General features: G+C 46.4%; 5 protein-coding genes across 5 annotated transcripts; 1 reads left to right on the top strand and 4 right to left on the bottom strand.

The window, feature by feature from the left end:
• Positions 1 to 1,686: 1,686 nt before the first annotated feature.
• On the top strand, positions 1,687 to 5,904 carry UV8b_03743 (uncharacterized protein; the record flags this gene model as incomplete). The annotated part of the gene is made up of 2 exons (XM_043141241.1): positions 1,687 to 2,026; positions 2,093 to 5,904. The coding sequence occupies 2 exons, from the start codon at positions 1,687 to 1,689 to the stop codon at positions 5,902 to 5,904; spliced, it is 4,152 nt and encodes a 1,383-aa protein (XP_042997175.1).
• An 807-nt stretch (positions 5,905 to 6,711) lies between these two features.
• On the bottom strand, positions 6,712 to 8,752 carry UV8b_03742 (uncharacterized protein; the record flags this gene model as incomplete). Its single annotated transcript, XM_043141240.1, has 2 exons — positions 6,712 to 7,912; positions 8,016 to 8,752. The coding sequence occupies 2 exons, from the start codon at positions 8,750 to 8,752 to the stop codon at positions 6,712 to 6,714; spliced, it is 1,938 nt and encodes a 645-aa protein (XP_042997174.1).
• A 961-nt stretch (positions 8,753 to 9,713) lies between these two features.
• UV8b_03741 (uncharacterized protein) lies at positions 9,714 to 10,088 on the bottom strand (the record flags this gene model as incomplete). The annotated part of the gene is made up of 4 exons (XM_043141239.1): positions 9,714 to 9,749; positions 9,809 to 9,911; positions 9,973 to 10,024; positions 10,082 to 10,088. 4 exons carry the CDS (start codon positions 10,086 to 10,088, stop codon positions 9,714 to 9,716), a joined length of 198 nt encoding a protein of 65 aa, XP_042997173.1.
• Positions 10,089 to 12,166: 2,078 nt separating this feature from the next.
• UV8b_03740 (uncharacterized protein) lies at positions 12,167 to 13,403 on the bottom strand (the record flags this gene model as incomplete). The annotated part of the gene is made up of 4 exons (XM_043141238.1): positions 12,167 to 12,308; positions 12,367 to 12,604; positions 12,671 to 13,221; positions 13,303 to 13,403. The coding sequence occupies 4 exons, from the start codon at positions 13,401 to 13,403 to the stop codon at positions 12,167 to 12,169; spliced, it is 1,032 nt and encodes a 343-aa protein (XP_042997172.1).
• Positions 13,404 to 14,797: 1,394 nt separating this feature from the next.
• UV8b_03739 (uncharacterized protein) lies at positions 14,798 to 15,376 on the bottom strand (the record flags this gene model as incomplete). Its single annotated transcript, XM_043141237.1, has 3 exons — positions 14,798 to 15,052; positions 15,111 to 15,238; positions 15,310 to 15,376. The coding sequence occupies 3 exons, from the start codon at positions 15,374 to 15,376 to the stop codon at positions 14,798 to 14,800; spliced, it is 450 nt and encodes a 149-aa protein (XP_042997171.1).
• Positions 15,377 to 19,382: the final 4,006 nt, after the last annotated feature.

Raw genomic sequence — 19,382 nt, 5'->3', positions numbered from 1 at the left:
GTATGTATGGCGGTCCTATATAGGCGGCGGGGGGAGGCTCTAATAAAGCCTTTTCCGTTCGCTTTAGTAAGGTTTTAGTAGATTTCTTTAGTTGCGATATTTGCTATATAGCTGGTAGGGAAATTCTTAATAATAAGACTAAATAAGCATTAGTTTAATTCTACTTCCTGCCTGAAGGCGGGTTAGACCTAGGTTATATCGGTAATGAGACTTTTTACTGCTTCTTCTATAAAGGTAACGATAGTATTGCTGCTGCGTAGCCTATATACCGCGACTACGGTATTCCTAGTAGTAGCTCTATTAATAGTATTTATAATTTCGACCGGTATTCAGTTGCATAGGACCTTGCTAATACTATTGCCTTTGATTAAAATTTCCCTATAGATATATAGCGGGACTAGAAGGGGAGCGACAGTATATTAGGGTGGTATAGTAGTAGCGGCGTAATCTTATGCTGCGATATTTGCCTAGGTGGTAGCCGGCGCCTATTTTAAGATATCCTAGAGGGCTGATTTAATAGCTTTTTCGATAGTCTTCGAAATTATATCGGTAAGGGTACTAATAGGGTCTAAGGTAGCCTTATTATGGGCCGCATCGGCCATAGTTTTTATAATTTCTCGCACTCGTCTTAATACTACTAAGGGGATATAATCCTAGAGCTCTTTCATCGATTCTTTAATTATAATAGTAGTAGGTTGCTTCTGCTCCTAGGTAGGCTCGGTTTCGGTCTAGTTATACTATATACTATTCGCAATCGTAGTGGTAGGGTTATAGCGGCTGTATATAATGCCGCCCTTATTCCCTCCGTTAATATCTATTACTTCGTTCGCGCCTACCGCGCCTACTCTTTGGACGCGATGTATTATAGGCGAGGGGGGTAAACGGACGAGAGGAAGCGATTAGGATTATTAGAATTGATTTTAGAGGCGGTTCCGTGCCGCTACCTAGGTGCGGGCGAAATCGCGAAGAGTTTTTTTACTATCTTAGCTATAGAAAATAGGTATTATGTCCTAATTAATAGGCTGTATTTAGTAGTTATTATACCTCTTGATGTTAGTTATTAGCTATAAGGATATTAATACCTAATATTTTGCGGTCTAGTAAGAAGGAGGTACCTGCTAGGTATTTAGCAAAAAGTGGGTCTAATACAAGAGCTGCACCTTAGCACCTTTAAAGGAATATTAATAGTGGAAACTATTCCCCCACTTATTTCATAAGTCGTTTATTTCGCAAGGCGTACTCGAGTGCGCCAGGCGCACGTAATTGGATGAGAACCCTTATAATGAGTCCTGCACGGACACTAATATCTGCGATAAGATATCAGTGCATCTATCTGCTACGGCTTTCGAACGCCCTTACCAACTAGAGCCCCTGGACTTGTATGCAACAACAGAATCAATCATCCGCTGCGCGGATGCGAAGAAGTTACTTCACCAAACACCCACAGTAGTTTTGTTGTCACTCAGAGACGCTTTCGTACTCAAGTGCCGGCACGCAAGTTGGCATTTGATGAAATCTGCGACTTGGAAACCTTTAGTTGCCACAAGACAGTTGGTTCTAATTTTAACCCCAATACATGCCTTGATAATTCTGTCCCAGTTCTGCCTCTCTTCTCGACATCTTGGGCGACATTACCCGACCAGAGCGGCCAAGCATAGCGGGTATCATGCGAATTTCTCCGTCACCATGCCTTTCCTTCGCCGGCGAGGCAACATGGGCAGTGAGACGGACATACGACGCCATACACTATTAAGTATTTCGCAACCACCGAGCAATGAGCGTGATCTTGTGCCCTCTCTCCCGCCGATACCCCAGCTCACCGGATCTGAAGACTCAATATACCTTTCTCGCCAGGCAACGCTCGAATCTGATCAGTTCGGTCTCATACCAGAACTCACTGTCACAGATGCCCAACAACGGAATGCATCTCGACGTTTCTCTATGCTACGACACCGCAACGCATCCGACTCCCAATTGTCACTGCGATTGAAGCAGCAGGCTGAAACACTCCCACCCATTCCTCGACGTATGTCATTGATAACATCGCCCTTTCTCTGTTGAATCAAGACCAGCATTAATGATTTATCCACAGCTCCTGCCATTATCACAACACTTTCTGCGAGTGATGTTACCGATCCTGAAGTGAGCTCGCTTCCTCGCAAAACCCGCCATCCCATAGACGCTTTTGGGGCTGAGCGTCAACACGATAGTGCTTCTGGACTCCTTGGAGAATCACATGACGTGAATGGCGAGCGTAGCAGCACTCCAACTCTGACCCTGGACACATTTGCCCAACGTCGGCCATCACTTCAGGCCGCTTCAGTCATAAATACTCTGTCTCTGCACCCATACAGCAACCGGCAGTCGGAGTCACCCCGATCTGATGCAAGTTCCGCCGATCATATCTATGGGTTGAGCCCGGTCATGCCACCGAAGCGAGCTCATAATACCACGCCGTTCTTCAAGTTGCGAAGGAACAAGAAACCTTCGCAGCCTTTTTTTGCTCTCTCCCACCTACCGCAGAAAAGTGCAGGATTCGCCAAAAACTCATCTTTGGCGTCCCTGGCTTTAACAACTGATTCACGACCAACGTCATCCCGAAGTGCGACCATCAGAAAAGGAAACGAAGGCAAGGAACATAGTCAAGCGCGTCACGATTTTGTGACCGGATCAAGTGTTATGAAGGGAACAGAGAGCCGATCCGGCCATTCATCGCCCACAAGAGCCAGCTTCCTGCGGGGTCGATCATCTACAATGAGCTCTGTAGGCAGGGATTCAACAGACGATCACTTATCACCCCCAACTACGCGAACATCAACATCTACTGGACGCAAAAGCTTAGGCGATTTATTCGGATTGGGTCGCATCCGACAAAATTCAGAGCTAAGCCGACAAGGAACCTTGACACCAGCCACCCCTGGCTCGATTGGGTCAAAGAGCAATTCCCTGCAGCTTCCAAGAGACTCGTCCCTTCTGCCGGAACGGAAGGATGACGAATCTCCTGCCAACTACCTCGCAAGATTAGAGGGTGTGGTGAGTCGTGGGGCCGTGGCGTCTGCTCTGGCAAGAGGCACCGACGCCTTCTCTGCTGCCGTACTTAGAAGCTACATGCGTAGCTTTAGTTTCTTTGGGGATCCCATGGACATGGCGATCAGGAAATTGCTCATGGAGGCTGAACTTCCCAAAGAGACGCAGCAAATCGATCGATGCTTACAGGCCTTCGCCAACAGGTACCACGAATGCAACCCAGGCATATATTCGTCACCAGACCAAGCATATTTCATCGCGTTCTCGCTACTCATTCTTCATACAGATGTTTTCAACAAGAATAACAAACGTAAGATGCAGAAGTCCGATTACTTGAAAAACACTCGAGGCGAGGGTATATTTGACGATATACTTGAATGTTTTTACGATAACATATCCTACACGCCGTTCATTCATGTAGAAGATGATTTGAATCTGGCAAGCGAACGAAATCAGACGAAAAAGTCTGGGAGAAAACCAATAATATCTGGGAATGTTGCTGACCCTGCTAAAAGAGCCACGAGGGAGCCTATAGATCCATACACCCTTATCTTGGACGGCAATTTGGATGCTTTGCGACCGAACTTGAAAGATGCCATGCATTTAGAAGACCATTACAACTACCTAGGAACTGCTCCATGCTTCAATTTGAAGGATTTACAAAACACCTTTTTCAGGACGGGTGTCTTACAGATCGTTTCAGCGAGATCGCGACCAGATGCATTCATGTCGGAGCAGACTGCCTCAAACCCCGACGATGCCCACCCGGGCATTGTGGACATCAAAGTCACCAAAGTTGGCTTGCTTTGGCGGAAAGATGCCAAGAAGAGGAAGACTCGCTCTCCTTGGCAGGAATGGGGCGCAATACTGACCGGCGCTCAGTTGTACTTTTTCCGCAATATAAGTTGGGTTAAAAATCTGATGCATCAACACGAGAATCATCTCAGGAGTGGGCATGATGGGATACCAGTTATCTTCAAACCACCTTTGGAAGAATTCAAACCCGATTCTTTGATGTCTACTCATGCTGCTGTTGCTCTCGTGGACAGTACATACAGGAAGCACAAGAATGCTTTTGTATACGTGCGACAAGAAGGACTGGATGAGGTTCTTTTGGCAGATAACGAAGAAGAGCGTAATGACTGGCTGGCAAAACTGAACTATGCTGCCGCCTTCAGAACTTCAGGCGTTCGCATGCGCGGTGTAGTCGGGGCCAACTACGATGGCCAGGGTCGTCGTGGCATACGACGACTGGAAAGCGCAGATACAAGTCACCTCATTCAAACCCCTACAGGTCCCGTATCAATTGCCCGAGGGTATATTGACCATAAGATGGCGGAAGATATCCAAGCCGCAAGGCGGGATTGCATGCAACAAAAGATTCGCGAAGCTGACAAGAAGGTTGAAGAAAGTCAAAAGCAGCTAGAGGAACAGCTGAGGAATGCAAGACATCTTCTGATACTCGCACCGATTCAGCCAAGAACAAGAGAACACATATTGCTGGCTGCAGCTCGGTTGTCCGCGCAGTTAAAGTGGACTCGCATGGACATTTGGCGAGAAAAATGTCACCGAGACATTCTCATCCAAGACCTAGCAGATGACGATATTTGTTCAACCATCAAGCAGCCAGATCTTGATAGCGAAGAATCGACGCAAACACCAAGACGTTTGGTCAGTCAGACAGATTGCAAGCCCGATAGTGCACCTGTGCCCAATCTCAATCCGCAGACACCTACAGAGGATTCACTGTCGCGTGCTTCCAGCTTCGTTGGTCTTGCTCCAGACCTGGCTCCCTCGGTCCTGACTGCTTCCCAGCTGCCGCAGTCTTCAACAATGGAGACGGCGCGTGTGATGTCGAATGCTACCAATACCCGAAATGGCTCTGTATCAAGCAACACTCCGTCATTTGTGTCGCATATACTGGCTTCTACTTCACAATGCAACACGTCTCGAGAAGGTGATAAGACTTTTTCTGGAGGAAGATCAGACAACCAGGATGATGTGGATGCGGATGAACGCGATTTCCTCAAACAGGCCGGATTATGGGAAGGGAGATCAAGGCGGAGCTCAGTCGATAAATCAAAGGTGTCTTCGTCAGCTGAGATGCTTGAATATGGACCTCCAGCAGAGCGTGACAAGCTAGAGAGAAACAAGATTAGGCGAAGTTTGCAGCGAACTCTTAGGGAGAGCGCTGGACACCTTTCACACCATCGCAGCAAGAGAGGGAGAGATGCCAGTGCATCAACCTCGAATTCTTTGGATGGTGCGACTGGTGAAACATTCTTATCCCGGGGTACTGGAAGTTTTGTGGTTCACGGCAAAAAGGCGTCTGTCATTAACCTGGGTACGGAGCTGCAAACCTTGTCACAAGAAGAGAAGATCCTGTGTCGCAAGCAGCAGCAAACACTTCAGGTAGAACAGCCGATTGTCTCGCGTTTGCTCGTTGATGAGCTTGACGAGGCCTTTCATGCTGCGCCTGAAACACCGTTCGAATCCAACAATTCGAATAGCAGGAGAAGTTCAGGGGCAATTGCAGGCACTGCCACCGTGGACAGCTTTAAAAAACCCGACAAAAATAAGCTGAGATTCCAAGGAGCGAAAAGTGCGTCTCGTGGGGGGCCGATAGTTGCTTCAGGCCCTGATAGTGAGGACGCTTCTTGCTCATCCGACGGACAGCGGCCCTCCCAACCCCGGACCGACAGGGAAGATAAGTTTGGTATTGGAAAGGCTTCTACTGACGACGAGATGCCGTACGAAACAGAAGGAAGAAGGGAAGATGAACCGGGCGAAAACGACAATTTAGCTGAGGAGGAAGGAAAGTCTGAACAAGAGCATGATGTGATCCCAAGCCACCCGACGCAGGCGGTCACGGCGTAAGAAAGGGTTTTCAATTAACAGAAAGCTGATCAGCAATTCGGACTGCTACTTGTATGTGGAAGTTTTCATGTGAAGAAAGAACATCGAAAGCCAGAGAGAAAATAAGAGAGTGGAAGTTTTCATGTGAAGAAAGAACATCGAAAGCCAGAGAGAAAATAAGAGAGTGGAAGACTCCCTGGTGATAATCATGGACGGCCCGTTGAATCGATGCATAAGCGTTATGGCCGATGGTCTGGTTTCGAGAAGATTTCTCTCGCCCATAACATGCCTGGTTGGTACGCAACGGATATAAAAAGGGTGGTAGGGTAAGTTGTGACGGGAAAAGCTATGAGCGGCAAGGACCTTTTGCCTGGTGGACGTTTGCGAACGCTAGCGGATTTGAGAAGTGTGCTATTCAATGGCAGGTTGTCCTTCGCAACCGCACTTTTGGTCAGTTGCACCGCATATGAAACGAGCTTTCGTTCCAGTGCAACTCCTGGCTAGGAATCGTACTTTCCCGAGTATGCATGCACCAGCCAGCCATACATAAACAAAACGCATTGAAACATGATGTGTTGAATTAGGTTTATGCCATAGAATAGGCAGCCTGCTCCTGAATTGGGAATTAGGATTCGAAGAAGAGACAAGACCAAATATTACGTATATATGAATCTAAAACTACGAGGTAGATAGTCTTCAGCCTCTGCCAGAGTTCTGACTGGTGAACGGAGGGAGCTTACGTCTTGCACCCGAGATCAGTTCATTTATATCCTTACTTCCCCCCACACCTCTGCATAGACGGCAGATCCTTCTTAAACAGAATTTCATTTATTTCTTAGACTTCTTCTTCTTCTTGGTTGAACTTGACGCAGTTGCTCTCTCCACTTTGACGTCTCCGCCTCCGACAAGACCTATGGTTTCTTCCTCTTTGATAACGCCACCTTGTGTGGACTCGGCAGCCTTCCTACGTCCCTTTTTCCCCTTTAGCCTGTAGGTTGATCTGTCACGTAGGGGAAGCCATCTTTCCGGATCAGGCGTTTTGTCTTCCACAACGTTCTTTGGCAACCTTCTTCTCTTCCGCTTCTTAGCAGCATTATCACCAGTCACATCGTCCTGGGGTACCCTCTTTTTAGAGGAAGAAGAGCCAGTGGGGGCTGCAACGCCTATATCAACGAGATTCTCGACATCGATACCGTTGACAAGGCTTTCGATAGACGGAAACTGTTTAATGTGTTTTGCGACTGCTGAAGCATCAGAAGCTGCCAAAGAAGCGACTAAACCGGCTGCGGGGATGGCCGAAGTTGGATTGTCATCATAAAGTCTGGCGAAAGCAGCCCCGGCGCACTCCAGCTCATCTTCACTGAAAGATGACACCAACTCCGTCCCGGCCTCTTTCAAAAGCGACGCAGCGGGGCCAGCGGGATGATTGCACCAGAATTTTGCAGCATTAGCGAGCTCCGTCTTAGCTGAAGTATGTTTTCCCTTTCTATTTTTTAGGAATACAGCTAGCGCAACCAGGCCAGGACTGAATCTGACGAAGTGCAAATTCTCCTTGTTGGGTCTTTCGAGAAGAGAGAAGAAAGACTCGAGTGTATGGAGAGCAGCGGTAGGGTTTTTGTGCTCCAGGTGGTATTGTATGATGGTAAGAACAAGAGCTGTGTCATAAGGCTGTTTCTTGAGAAGGGCAGCCATGAATTCTAAGAGGCTTTTATTTTGCATGCCTTGCGTTTCTGCCGCCGTGCCTATGAGAGATATGCTGTTGATTTCAGAATCAGATGAGGGCAACTGAGCTTGCTTGATAGCTCTCTGAGTCCTACTTCTGACACCATTAATTTTGTGCGCCTCGACGTCAGCAATGGAAGAATTCCTCTCAAGAATTCTCAACTGAAAGTCGAAAAGTTTTGCCTTGTCTTGTAAGGTCATCCTCCATGACGTGATCTGACGCTCCAACAGAAAGGGATTTCTCGGTTCAGCTTCGAGCGCCAGGCGATTATTCTGAACAATGAGTTTGAAATCATCATCTGTCTCACTGCTCTTGCGACATGAATGGATTAGTAGGTATAGATGGCATTTTAAAAGACAGAGATAAAGAGGGGAAAGAAAAAGAGCAGGGGAATGGCTCTGAAGCTTACGCATCCAAGTCGAATGAAGACAAAGTCTCTGTAGCACGATCCATCCGTCCCAGCTTGGCCAAAACGAAAGCCTGTTGGGCTAGAATGGGCTTGCGCTCATCTTCTTTTTCTGTCCTAGTCAACTCATCAGAAGCATCACATAAAGCCAGTGCTCGATGCAAAAGCCGTGAAGCAGTGCCCAGAGATGCTCTGGCAATACTGGCGCACGCAGCGTTGTAGCAAAGCTCAAAGGTATCTGGCATCTTTTCCGGCTCAAAGTTACTGGATCCAGATAGAGTTTTCCATTCGGCTTGGGCTTGAGAGGCTTTGATATTGATCCTCACATCATGATTCTCAGCAGCGTCGCCAGCCATGAGTTGGTGGTAAATCGACTGAGCTTTATCGAATTTCTCTGCACGATAGGCAACCTGAGCAGCAACGTGAGTCAGACCTCGGTTAAGAAGTCCACTGGACCCAAGGACGCTGGCAGCCTCTTCTAATTTTCCCAGCTTGTAAAGGGCATATGTCCTCTCCAAGACGCAAGATGTTCCTAGCTTCAGGTCCCCGTCAGATATAGCTCGCAAAGCCTCGGCGAATCGATCCAATTTCAGCAAGGCAGTAACTCTTGTGTGATGTGCCGTTTCGTTGTTCGGGTTGGCCCTGATGGCGATGTTGGCTGCGCTGAGGATTTCTTCATGATCATCTATGGAGGCTGCCCGTAGCAAAGCAGCCAGGCGAGTAGCAGGATCTTGAGGCATGGCAATTAGACCAGGTATGGCATACTTGAAGAGAAAACAGCCCCGAGACAGCCAAGTTGCAAGAACTTCCGATGGGGATATGATTTTGCTGCTGCAACGCTCCGAACAGAGAGACCTGACGGATGTGCAAGCCCAGAGGATGGAATGAAAGCCCTAGTGCATGTGGTCAAGTAGGCTGAAGACGCTGTGCCGCAATCAGATCAATTTTCAAAAACAAGGTGCGCACAAAAAGGCGGGGCAAAGACAGTGGGTGGGCCCCGACCGCGGATTGGAGGAGGTTTTTATTTATTTTAGTCTGGTGTTTGTGAGTTGCGAGCAGGTTGGTACGGAGTAAACTACCAGCTCCTAACCCAAGGTAAGAGGTAGGTACATAGGTACCTAGATGTTGAAGCTACAATAGTAGAACTTACCTTGGGTATTTTGAAAAAAATATATAGTATTTTCCGTGCAATGTTCTATTTATTGAAGCGAAATCGTGTGAATACGGCAGGCAGACGACTTACCCGAACTCGCCTCGCCGCCTTGTCATAAGCCCTGCAATTCCCTTGAGATCCATACGTTTTTTAAGGCACAATGATAAGTTTATTGCAGAGATCTCCCGGGTCATATCTCCAAGCAAACACATGGCCCGAAGAAGAACTATAGTGAGGATCTCGTGACATCGTGCCGCGACATCGTGCCCGAGCCAGCGAGCAGTGCCATGTGATTCGACAATGTCCCTGCCAACTCACGCCCTCTGTCCCAGAGCCAAGTTCAATGTCTTTGCTACCGGGTCCTAGCAAAGAGTGCACATCAACACAGAAGGGGCAATAAGATTGCAGATGATGTTATATTGGGTTCGAAAAGTTGCGCCATTCAAAGATTCAGGAGCGGGACAAGTATGCTCCATTTAGCAAGGTCAAAGACTCCGCTCAAGCTTCCAGAACTGCGTAACATGCATCAATTCCTCATCGCATGATCCTCACACAACCTCTCGCTTGCCATCCTTTGCCTCCTTCTATAGGACATATTAGTCGCGTCACTGTTGGAATAGATCCCGAGTACAAGGTTCCATACCAAGGCCTTTGCAGTGCCGTGCAGAGCATGTCGGTGATTGCGTCGAAATTTAGGATCGGTGCCATTCAGCGAAGGATATCTCGAGGTTTTGGGTTTCTTGATGCTGGTTATATTCGTGAGCGTCGATTCCGTAAAGGTCGAGAAAAGAAATGGGATAAACAAACCCATTGCGGTGGGCCTTGCGCCACTGGTTGTGCTGCGAGGAGTTCTTTGACTCTGTTTACTCGGTTTAGAAGAGATGTCACAGTATACAAGTCAGCAATATCTACTTACTAGCCATGGCTACTTTTCAATGTTGTCGTGTTTAAGACCAGAGATACTCGGGATGATTCTGGACGGGCAGGGAAGATTTGTGTGCTATCAAGCCCTAGTGGACTCTAACAAGGGCTCCATCCATGTGCTGACATAATCATGCCAGCCGCGCACTTTCCGCCGACAGGTACCTCCTAGCCTAGTGTACGTACAAGGTACCTGCTGAGGTACCGAGTAATGAATTTGGAGGTTACTTTAGGTGCCTAGGTACCTTGAGGGAGATACTAGGTACCTAGATACCTAAGGTGAGGCGGTAAGCGGTGGCCAGGCTTAGTAAGGAGTACCTTCCGTCGTCTCGCCTTGAGACCCAAGATAGAACGCCCACTGTCGACAGCAGTCGTCCCGGACTTATCCTGCCGCTATAACGCAGTACTGATGACGCCCATCTTGACTGGCCAGCCGCGGGACCGACTGCTGCTGCGATATATCCTCGCTCTAAGGTAATAATGAAATAATTGATATTAACGATTAGAAAAGCTAAAATAAGAGCAACTAAATAATAACTACTCCTCTACAATTCTATGCTCACCTACATGCCCAGCCACAGCCTTTATATTTCCCTAGAATCTATCCCTTTTTACCTCTGGTCTATCCGCTCGACGATCCTTTCTATAAAACTATCTAGGTAGGAAAGTGCGACAGGGTATATAGCATCATGACCAGAATTAGCTAGCTTAAGTAGAGCATTTGAGGCCGTCTCGTCTAATCCTCGACTTATATAGTCATTCAACCTCGTAACATACGCCGTAACCATATAGGGCAGCGGGTTAAGTTCGAGATATCTAGGCGGACGCGGTCGCGAAAGCTCTTTCACATTCTTTCGTAAAGGTCTCTAGATGCCTTATCGCTGAATGAGTTTTTAGATAAGGCTAAGAGGTTCAAGGGTTCGTTTCGCTTAGCCAAGGTAGAGGTAGGCGCAGCTAGAGCGAGGCTTGCGTAGGCCGTGGTCAAGATAAGGACGGCTTTCATTATGGGCGACGAAGCTTTGCCGAACTGAATTAGGGAGTTGCAAGGGAATGGGCCCGGGGCCAAGGGTCGTAGAGATGCGACTGCTTTGCCAACGGGGGTTTGCCATGATATATATAGATATGCCTATGCTTGCCGCAGGTCTTTTTGTGGCCTTTGGAGTCGGCTTCTAGTTAAAAGGCTTGTCGCACTAGGCCCTAGTGGAAACATGTTATTCCCGGGTTTGTAAGCTATTAGGAACTGCCTCTGTCTGTCTGTCTGTCTGTCTGCCTGTCTGTCTGCCTGTCTGCCTGCCTGCCTGTCTGCCTGCCTGCCTGCCTGCCTGCCTGCCTTGTTCTGTATTTTCACCACCTGCAATCTCGGGTCTGCTGGAATCACTCCAGCTGATATCTACTGCGGCGCATCCTTATGCGCCGTCATGATGGCCACCGTTTGCGTCTTTTGCAGCATTGGGGCGACCCGAAGGCACGGTTCCGAGGCTTGCGCTAATGACCAGCCAAGCCACGACGAGTACAACAAACACGCCATCGTCGTCGCCGAATTACGTGTGTGCTAGCCACTGCGGGCCATGTAGTAATACTCGGTCCCGCAGAGGCCGCCTGTTGATGCCCGAAGGTGCTGCGTGGGTCCCGACCATAACGCGCGGTGGGAGGGGAATGAAAAGACGGTAGTCCGTCGCTGTCTGGATGAGATATACCCAGGACCCGGCTGCAGGCTGAAGTTGGCTCGCATGTCGAATCGGCCTCGTGCCAGTAGTGTCGATTGAAGGTTCCCGCAGCAAAGTCCATGGCTGGCATTGCACATGGCACCCGGGCGAAAAATTACCTGGTACCTTGGGAGGTCGTCAAGGGTCTGAATCAAGTCAAGGGCCGTGATAAGTTCGCCTAGAACCATCCCGAATGAGAGAATTTAAAGCCTACTTTCCGTGCCTACATGACATATATTTACTGGTAGAGTAATCATAGAATCTTGTCCAGACGTTTCTGGCCGGCAAAAGATTTAGCAACAATATTATTTTATCAAGGAAATATTAGCGTGCTATTCTCTATATAAACGCCAGGGGGGATTGGATAGAGCCTTTCACGCCGTTGTCAGCGGCTTCGAACTGTTATACAGAGGAATCCGTTTCAGCGACAGGGACGAATTTTGAGTTGCTTTGCGCAATCGCTTTGACAAAAGCGATTGAACATAGCGGATGAAGAAAACGAACAACAGCTCCACGCTAGATTTACAATTAGCTATAATGGCAGCTGCTGAAGTGATTAAAGTTCACTACGTACCGTTCTTTGGTCATCATGAGGATTCCTTGTACAAGAAACCCTTTGAAAATTTGAGGTCCGATCCCCTTGAAGAGACCCATCAAGCCTTCATGGTCGACAATAAACTCCATAACCTCTATGAAACTCTTGAATGGCTTCCCTTGCCTCGCAGGGGGGGGCTTGGACTGTAGTCCAACTTTGGCAACAATAAGCGGTTGGGTTACAATCGTGGCAAGCGCTTTTGACAATGCCCCAAGTACTTGACTCAACACGTTAGCTGTCTACCTGGTACGGCGCATGAAATTTGCCTCGTCATGAGACTTACAGAAGGCTTCTTGAGGCCGCAAGTTTGCTTTTCCCTCAAAAAACGTCCGTCTCAGGTGTTCATAGGCTCCGTACGTTACTGCAGGGTTCACCACGAGAACCAGGGAGGCTTTGAGGCCACGCCACAAGCCTGAGACGCCGTCAGGACCCTCCGCAACTTCACAAGCGGTCGCCCAAAGACTCTTGCGCTCGTCGCCGCGGGCTGTCTGTTGCCGAGTTGTCACAACTGCTACGGGGATGGTGAAAAGCTGTGCAAGAGCGCCGGCAGCAGCTCCTAGAGCAAGCTCGATTGCCATGGAAGGAGAAGCGTTGGGATTCTTGCTCGACTTTGCATACAAAGCCCTCACAACCGTATACCAGTAAAAGTACGCAAAATTAGTGGATGCGACGCCAATTAATGATCCGTTGATACCGGCGTAAAGTCCTTGGATACCTTCCTCTGCCAGGATTTTGGAAATTGCGTCCCATGTTGACTTATAGTGCAGATTGTCTGCGGCTGATGTTGAGCACGCTCTGTCTGGACGGACCTGTACCTGGAGTTTCGTCTTGACACTGCGTCGCCGCAGGTGATGCAGTTAGTAGGAATCAATCTCCAAGCAATACCGACCTCGGGGAAGACGATCTGGCTCGTACATATCAAGCGGATAGACCAAGGCGTTCGCAAGAACAGCTCCTGTGGCACCAGAAGCGGCACGGGCCCATGGAGATATATCAGTTTTAGATTGCCCTCCCATGATGCCGACTCGCCCCGTCAACGTCTCGTAGCTCGATGCCCACGGTGTCTATCGTTGACTTTCAAACGTTGTTCGGTCTGCATTGCAAACACTGAGTCATTGACGTCCTTTACAGCAAAAATCGGCGTCGTAAATGCACTGTACCTCGGAATTGGCGTGTAAATATGCTCAAAAGCTAGAAATGGGTTCATGAGATAGGATGGCATGGAGGTGGCTAGGTCGGGTCTCGAGCCATCATCTGGCATTGCCGTGGGTGATATAATGTCCAGATCGGGCGGGCCGAGGGGCAGACGTTAGCTTGTACCTCGGTCTTGCGGCTTATTATTATGCCTGTGCTTGGCCTGTGCTCAGTACCAATGCCGTCGTCACCATACGGCACGAGTACCTCGTACGTAGGATCTCCGTGCCCGGTTAGGCGTGAAAAACAATACGCTGACCAGGGCTGCTCCTACTACGGAGTACCGACACCGGGATTAGGCCTGAAATTACGGATACATGCACTTGTATATACCTCGCATCTCGTCTTACACTCGCCATGCGTTCAAGCACAATACGATTCCCAGAAGTCACTTGAAAAAGAAGTTCATGTAGCGAGACACATTGTCTTCTCTACCCTATGTAATGCAACTTAATTCATACGTCTCTCGGTACAGAAATTAATGTCGGGAGGTATAACGTCCGCAATGCCCGATAAATTTTTATCAAAAATCACTGTCACATAGAACTATGTGGAGTGGTGGACTTTCTATGAGCGATAATTCTATGACGTCACTTTTTAAAAATGCAAGAATAGGGAGGTACATCTTTTATACATGCCATTACTCTAGATGGCTACCTATGGCCTTCCTGATAAGTCCAACTACGCCAATATCTAGTACCTCAGCTACCTCTTAGGAGGTGTTTACATTGGTACCTCTACCTCCTAAGTGCCGGGAGAAAACCAACCTGCTACCTAACAGATCGCGGAAGAACATCTGCTATATGAGCTCGCAGGAGTCACTTTATGTAGAAAAAACTATGAAGCATCATCTTCTATTTCGGGAGCTTAGTACCGGCGGACAGCCACACAACAGCATGCTCGATAATGCAACCCCTCAGATCAACATTTTGCGGAATAACAAGCTTGGGACCTCGTCGACAATGATAGTACGCAAATGTTACTGGAACCCTGGAACTTGTCAAAGTAATACTTAAATATCAGTAGCTCATAAAAGCCCTCGGAAAGCGAACAGTATTCTTCATGGCTTGAGTAAACTAAAATTCGTACCCGGAGTATTTCACGGAGTAAGGCCTCAACGGTATTCAAATTGAAAGCCGAATCAGATACACTAACGCGCAGTAGCCGGGGGCAGTAATTCTCGGTACGAGTCGTCGAATCTTGAAAAATCGTGGGTTCAGGGAGCATTATAACAGCTGTTGCCTTTCAATGGCGATCCCAACCCTGCCCAAATACCCCGAATACGTCTGGCGGGTCGAATACCTCTGTGCAGCCTGGTAATTTGTTTGGCGTGAATGGCACATAGCTGGGCATCTTCAAACAAATGAATCATGAATGCCTCAGCTGCTTCCTGCAAGGCTTGGATCGCTTGGGTTTGCCATGTAAATTCTTTATCTCGGGGACGGCAGCAGTTCGTAACTATTTCTCGAACCTGTGTCGGGGACGCATCAGCATGTCCCACTACGTTTTAGGAGGTCCAGGAATCTTACCAAGCGGATGAAGGGGAGCTTCAGCAACAACAATTTGGCGTCATCTTCACGGCGGTATCTTGTGTCAGACAACGTCGTTGCTCTGGGCTGATTGCGCCGCTGTCTGTGTATGGGGACTGGATCGCCCGCTAAGAATTCGATAACTTCGTCAGAACCGTAACAGTAGTTGTATGAGCTCTTACATTTCCGGGAAACAAGCCTTGTATATCACCCGGACGGGGATGCCACTTCTGCAGCGATTTGAGCCGACTACGTATCACCGCCATAGGGATCTTGAATGGATTAATCTCCTTGCCACAGCTGCTTCGAGTCCGCAAGGTCTCTCGCACTTAATCGAGCTTGCAAATTTTCCGAGTATATCTTCATTCCTGGCCAGTGACAAAGTGTTAAAAGGTGCGGGCATCACCAGGTTGTTTTTTTGCGCTATTATTGCTGCTATCCCTTTGGCTGTGTTAAGGTGCAGCTTTTGTATCGGACACATCTTTTATATGGTCCGTTACACAAGCAAGGGGGACCATCGGCAAACCATACTAAGATCGCTACCGTATTAGATAGCAGCATATATACTCTATATAATTAGTCATAATTAAAGAAGAATAATACCTGTAACCGGATAAACTTTTCGCGATTTCGCCCGCACCTAGGTAGCGGCATAGAACCGCCTCTAAAATCAATTCTAATATCTCTAATCGTTTTTTTACATCTGCTTACTCCCCTTACTTATAGCTTATCGCATTTAGGGAAAAGGCGCGGTAGGCGCAGATAAAATAATAGATATTAATAAAGGGAATAAAAGCGGCATAGCATATAGCTATTATAACTTTAATAATATAATTGCAATTAGCATATAGTATAACTTAATCAATACTAAACCTACTCAAGAGCAGAAGCGACTAATAGCTAATATTATTATGGATTTTATAAAAGAGCTATAGAATTATATTCTCCTAGCAGTATTAAAAAGAGTGCGAAAAGATATTGATTTTATAGCTAAAACAGCCTAATAAGAGACCAATTCAGATTATATTTATACCTCTTTTGGAACCTTACATAGATAATTGAAAATGCAATTAATAAGATTATATAAAACCGCTTAAAGATCAATATAGCTTTTATTATATAAGCATCTATTCCTGTATAAGAGTATACTGCCACTATATTATCCTAATATAGTCTAGCCCCTCTTATAATATCTCTATATATCTACTATATTACTTTTATTAAAAGCAATACTATTAGTAAAAGTTGTAAAGAACTGGCCCTATGGCTCCTACGGATAGGCATTGAATAAATATATTAAATAGACTAAGGAGGAAAGAGAGAAGACCCGAATAGGGGCCTCTCAATAGCCTATTTATCCCTATGTGGTATAAGTCGGGGTCTTAGCGTAGTCCTATAACTCTATGCCGTTAACCTATCTAACCCTGCCTAAGCTAGGTATAGGCGCAGCCTAAGTCCTAGCCACATTATAGCACGGGCGTAGCCCGAGCCCATAATATACCCCCCTTCTTTATATCGCAATCGGATTAATTATCCTATAACCCCCCCTTCCTCCATATAAACTAATAAGGTCGCCGGGATTTTTATCGCGATACCCTTAAGTTATAGGAGCGGTATGCATTTATATAGGTATCCGGCTCGGCTTATACAATTAAAGGAGTCGTAGAGTAGTTAACCTAGGTATAATATAGTGGAAATACATAGAAGTCTAGTATTGTATTGCTAGCTAGAGACCGCCTATAACAGCTAGAAGTATTGTAAAAAATTTTCCGCTAGCTATTAGTTAGGGATCCCCCTAGGCGAGTATGTTTTTCCTATCGCGCTTATTCTTTTTGCCTTTTTTTTCCCTTTTTTTTCTATAGCTATTATAATTATTATTAGTATCGTAACTATAAGTATTATCCTCTGCCTAGGGTTAGAATATTAAAGCTAATCGGCAATAAGACTATACCCTATTCCTATTTTTTATAAGCCTATATATCGATTCTAACTCAATCTAACTTTATAGATTCTCTCAATTAACTATATTGGGACCTAATTATATCCGATTCAAACCCTAGTAATAGTCCTACTGTAGGCGGTATTAATACTCCTACGGATTCTAATGTTATAGAGATCTTACGACTTATAAGTAAACTATCTTTAGCGTATTTTAACCTAATAGAGACTAAGCCGAAACCGTAATACGCTATAGGCGATTATCTACTTAAGGGTAATTTATCTAATAAGGAGTATAAATATACCTACAATAAAGAGTTCCTATATAAGTAGTGCAATAAGAAAATGCAGTCGATTAGGGTTTTCCCTATTTATAAGTGAAGGGGCAAAAGTAAGGCATATATCTACTACTAGAGTGCGTATAGCTTGTATATATACCTAGACTTTAAGCTAGCTAGGAATCTAAGGCTCTAATAGATCTACTATGTATAGGTGAAAGCCTATAAGGATAAGACTACTATTATTAAGTATATATAACCCGCGATAGCAACGATTAAGGCTTAGGCTGCTATCCTTTTGCCCTCCTTTTAGGCCTTTAACGACTAATAGTATTATATAATAGCTGCCGATTAAATAACCCTTTGTATCTTATATCTTACCTTTAGGTCCTATAATGCTGCCGGGGAGGTATTAGCTATAGTGGGGTTCTAATAATGCGCGAATAAAAACGCGTAGCGCGAAGTCTTCACGCCTCAATCAATTTTACCCTTTATATTACAACGCCTATAATATGCCCATAATAATGCCTCTAAATTGTGCCTTTGGTACAGAAATATCCGGAAATCGTCAAAGGAATCATAAATTCTCGCCAGTATAGAAAGCTGCTATTATGGCCAAATTATCGCAAGGTAAAACCCACCGCGCGGTAGCTACTGCATTTAATATATCGCCGTCAACCACACATAGGATATTTACACGCTAGAAAGAAGATGCAACCTTAGAAAATAAGCCTTATTCCGGCCGGCCACCGAAGCTTATAGAAGCCGAAAAACGCTATATTGTTTTTCTTATTAAAAGGAACCGTAGTATTATATATAGTGCCCTAATTGGCGCTATAGGTGGCCGAATAAGCCGCTCGACTATCCGATGGTGCCTTCGAGGCTTCTGGCAATGCAAATAGAAGGCTATAAAAAGAATACTACTATCAAAAAAAATAGCCGCAAATAGGCTTTCTTTTACACATTATTAGCTGCCAAAAGTCGAAGAATTAATAGAGGCAAATATAATTAAAAATAGCCCCTTATAATAGCTATTTACTAATATAGTACCCTACTTAGGTTATCTTTTCTGACGAGACATCTATAGCCAACCTGTTGAAATCAGCGCCTTTTTAGCTGTATTTTGGTACTGGTCTCGCCACCGTACGACGTCTCTACGTTGAGATATCGCGGTGGCTATACCAGGCGCTATAGTGGGGCACAGCGCCCCACAACGCCGGTTACAGTGGGCCACAGCGCCGGTCACGGCACCGGCACAGCGCCCCACAGCCGGCCACAGCGGCCGGTCACAGCGGGCCACAGGGCCCACAACAGGCGGCGCATTTCTATGGGATTACCAAATGGGCAAATCAGCACTTTCGGCCTTCTACATATAGTCACCCGCTGTATCGAGCCTTTACGGCACACCGATATAGGGATTCCGGCCCGTACGGCAGACCGATATAAGGCTTCCGGCCCGTACGGCAGGCTGTTATAGGGCATCCGGCACACCGCTACAAGCCACTGGGCTTGGTTGGGTAGGCACTGGGTAGGATATTGGGCACAGACTGGGCACGGTTGGGCAGACCGACTTTTCGTCGTTTTTCGCTATTTTTGCGGTTTTTCATTATTTTCAACCACTTTTTTAAGATGGTAGAAATATGCCTAAAATTCCCTCTTTCTAGCTAGAATAGTTACCAACAATTAGAATCAGATTTCCCTGACATCTTTGCTCTGGTCAACCTTGTGTGTGCGTTTTTAATCTTTAACCAGCTTGTTTTATTCTGCAACGCCTTATCCGCCACTGTCGGTATCCAGTACATTTCCAATAGTGTTCTGAATCACCATTTTGCAATAGTAGTTTAGTAAGTCTATCCGCAGGCATATCTATCGTGGGTAAATAAGATATTTTTGCCAGGCTAGCTTGGGCCTTCTCACGTATATACCGGAATTTAAGCAAGGTATGCTTAATGCGGGCATGCTGATTTGGGTCATTTGCATTAGAAATAGACCCTTAGTTATTGCAATATAGTGGTATTAGGCGTTAAATATTAACCCAGATTTTTTTAAATAAATT

Source organism: Ustilaginoidea virens, chromosome 3 (assembly GCF_000687475.1).
Source record: "Ustilaginoidea virens chromosome 3, complete sequence".
Taxonomy (NCBI): Eukaryota; Fungi; Ascomycota; class Sordariomycetes; order Hypocreales; family Clavicipitaceae; genus Ustilaginoidea; species Ustilaginoidea virens.
The sequence above is the reverse complement of the archived record's forward strand: the minus strand, read 5'-3'. Positions and strand labels throughout refer to the sequence as shown.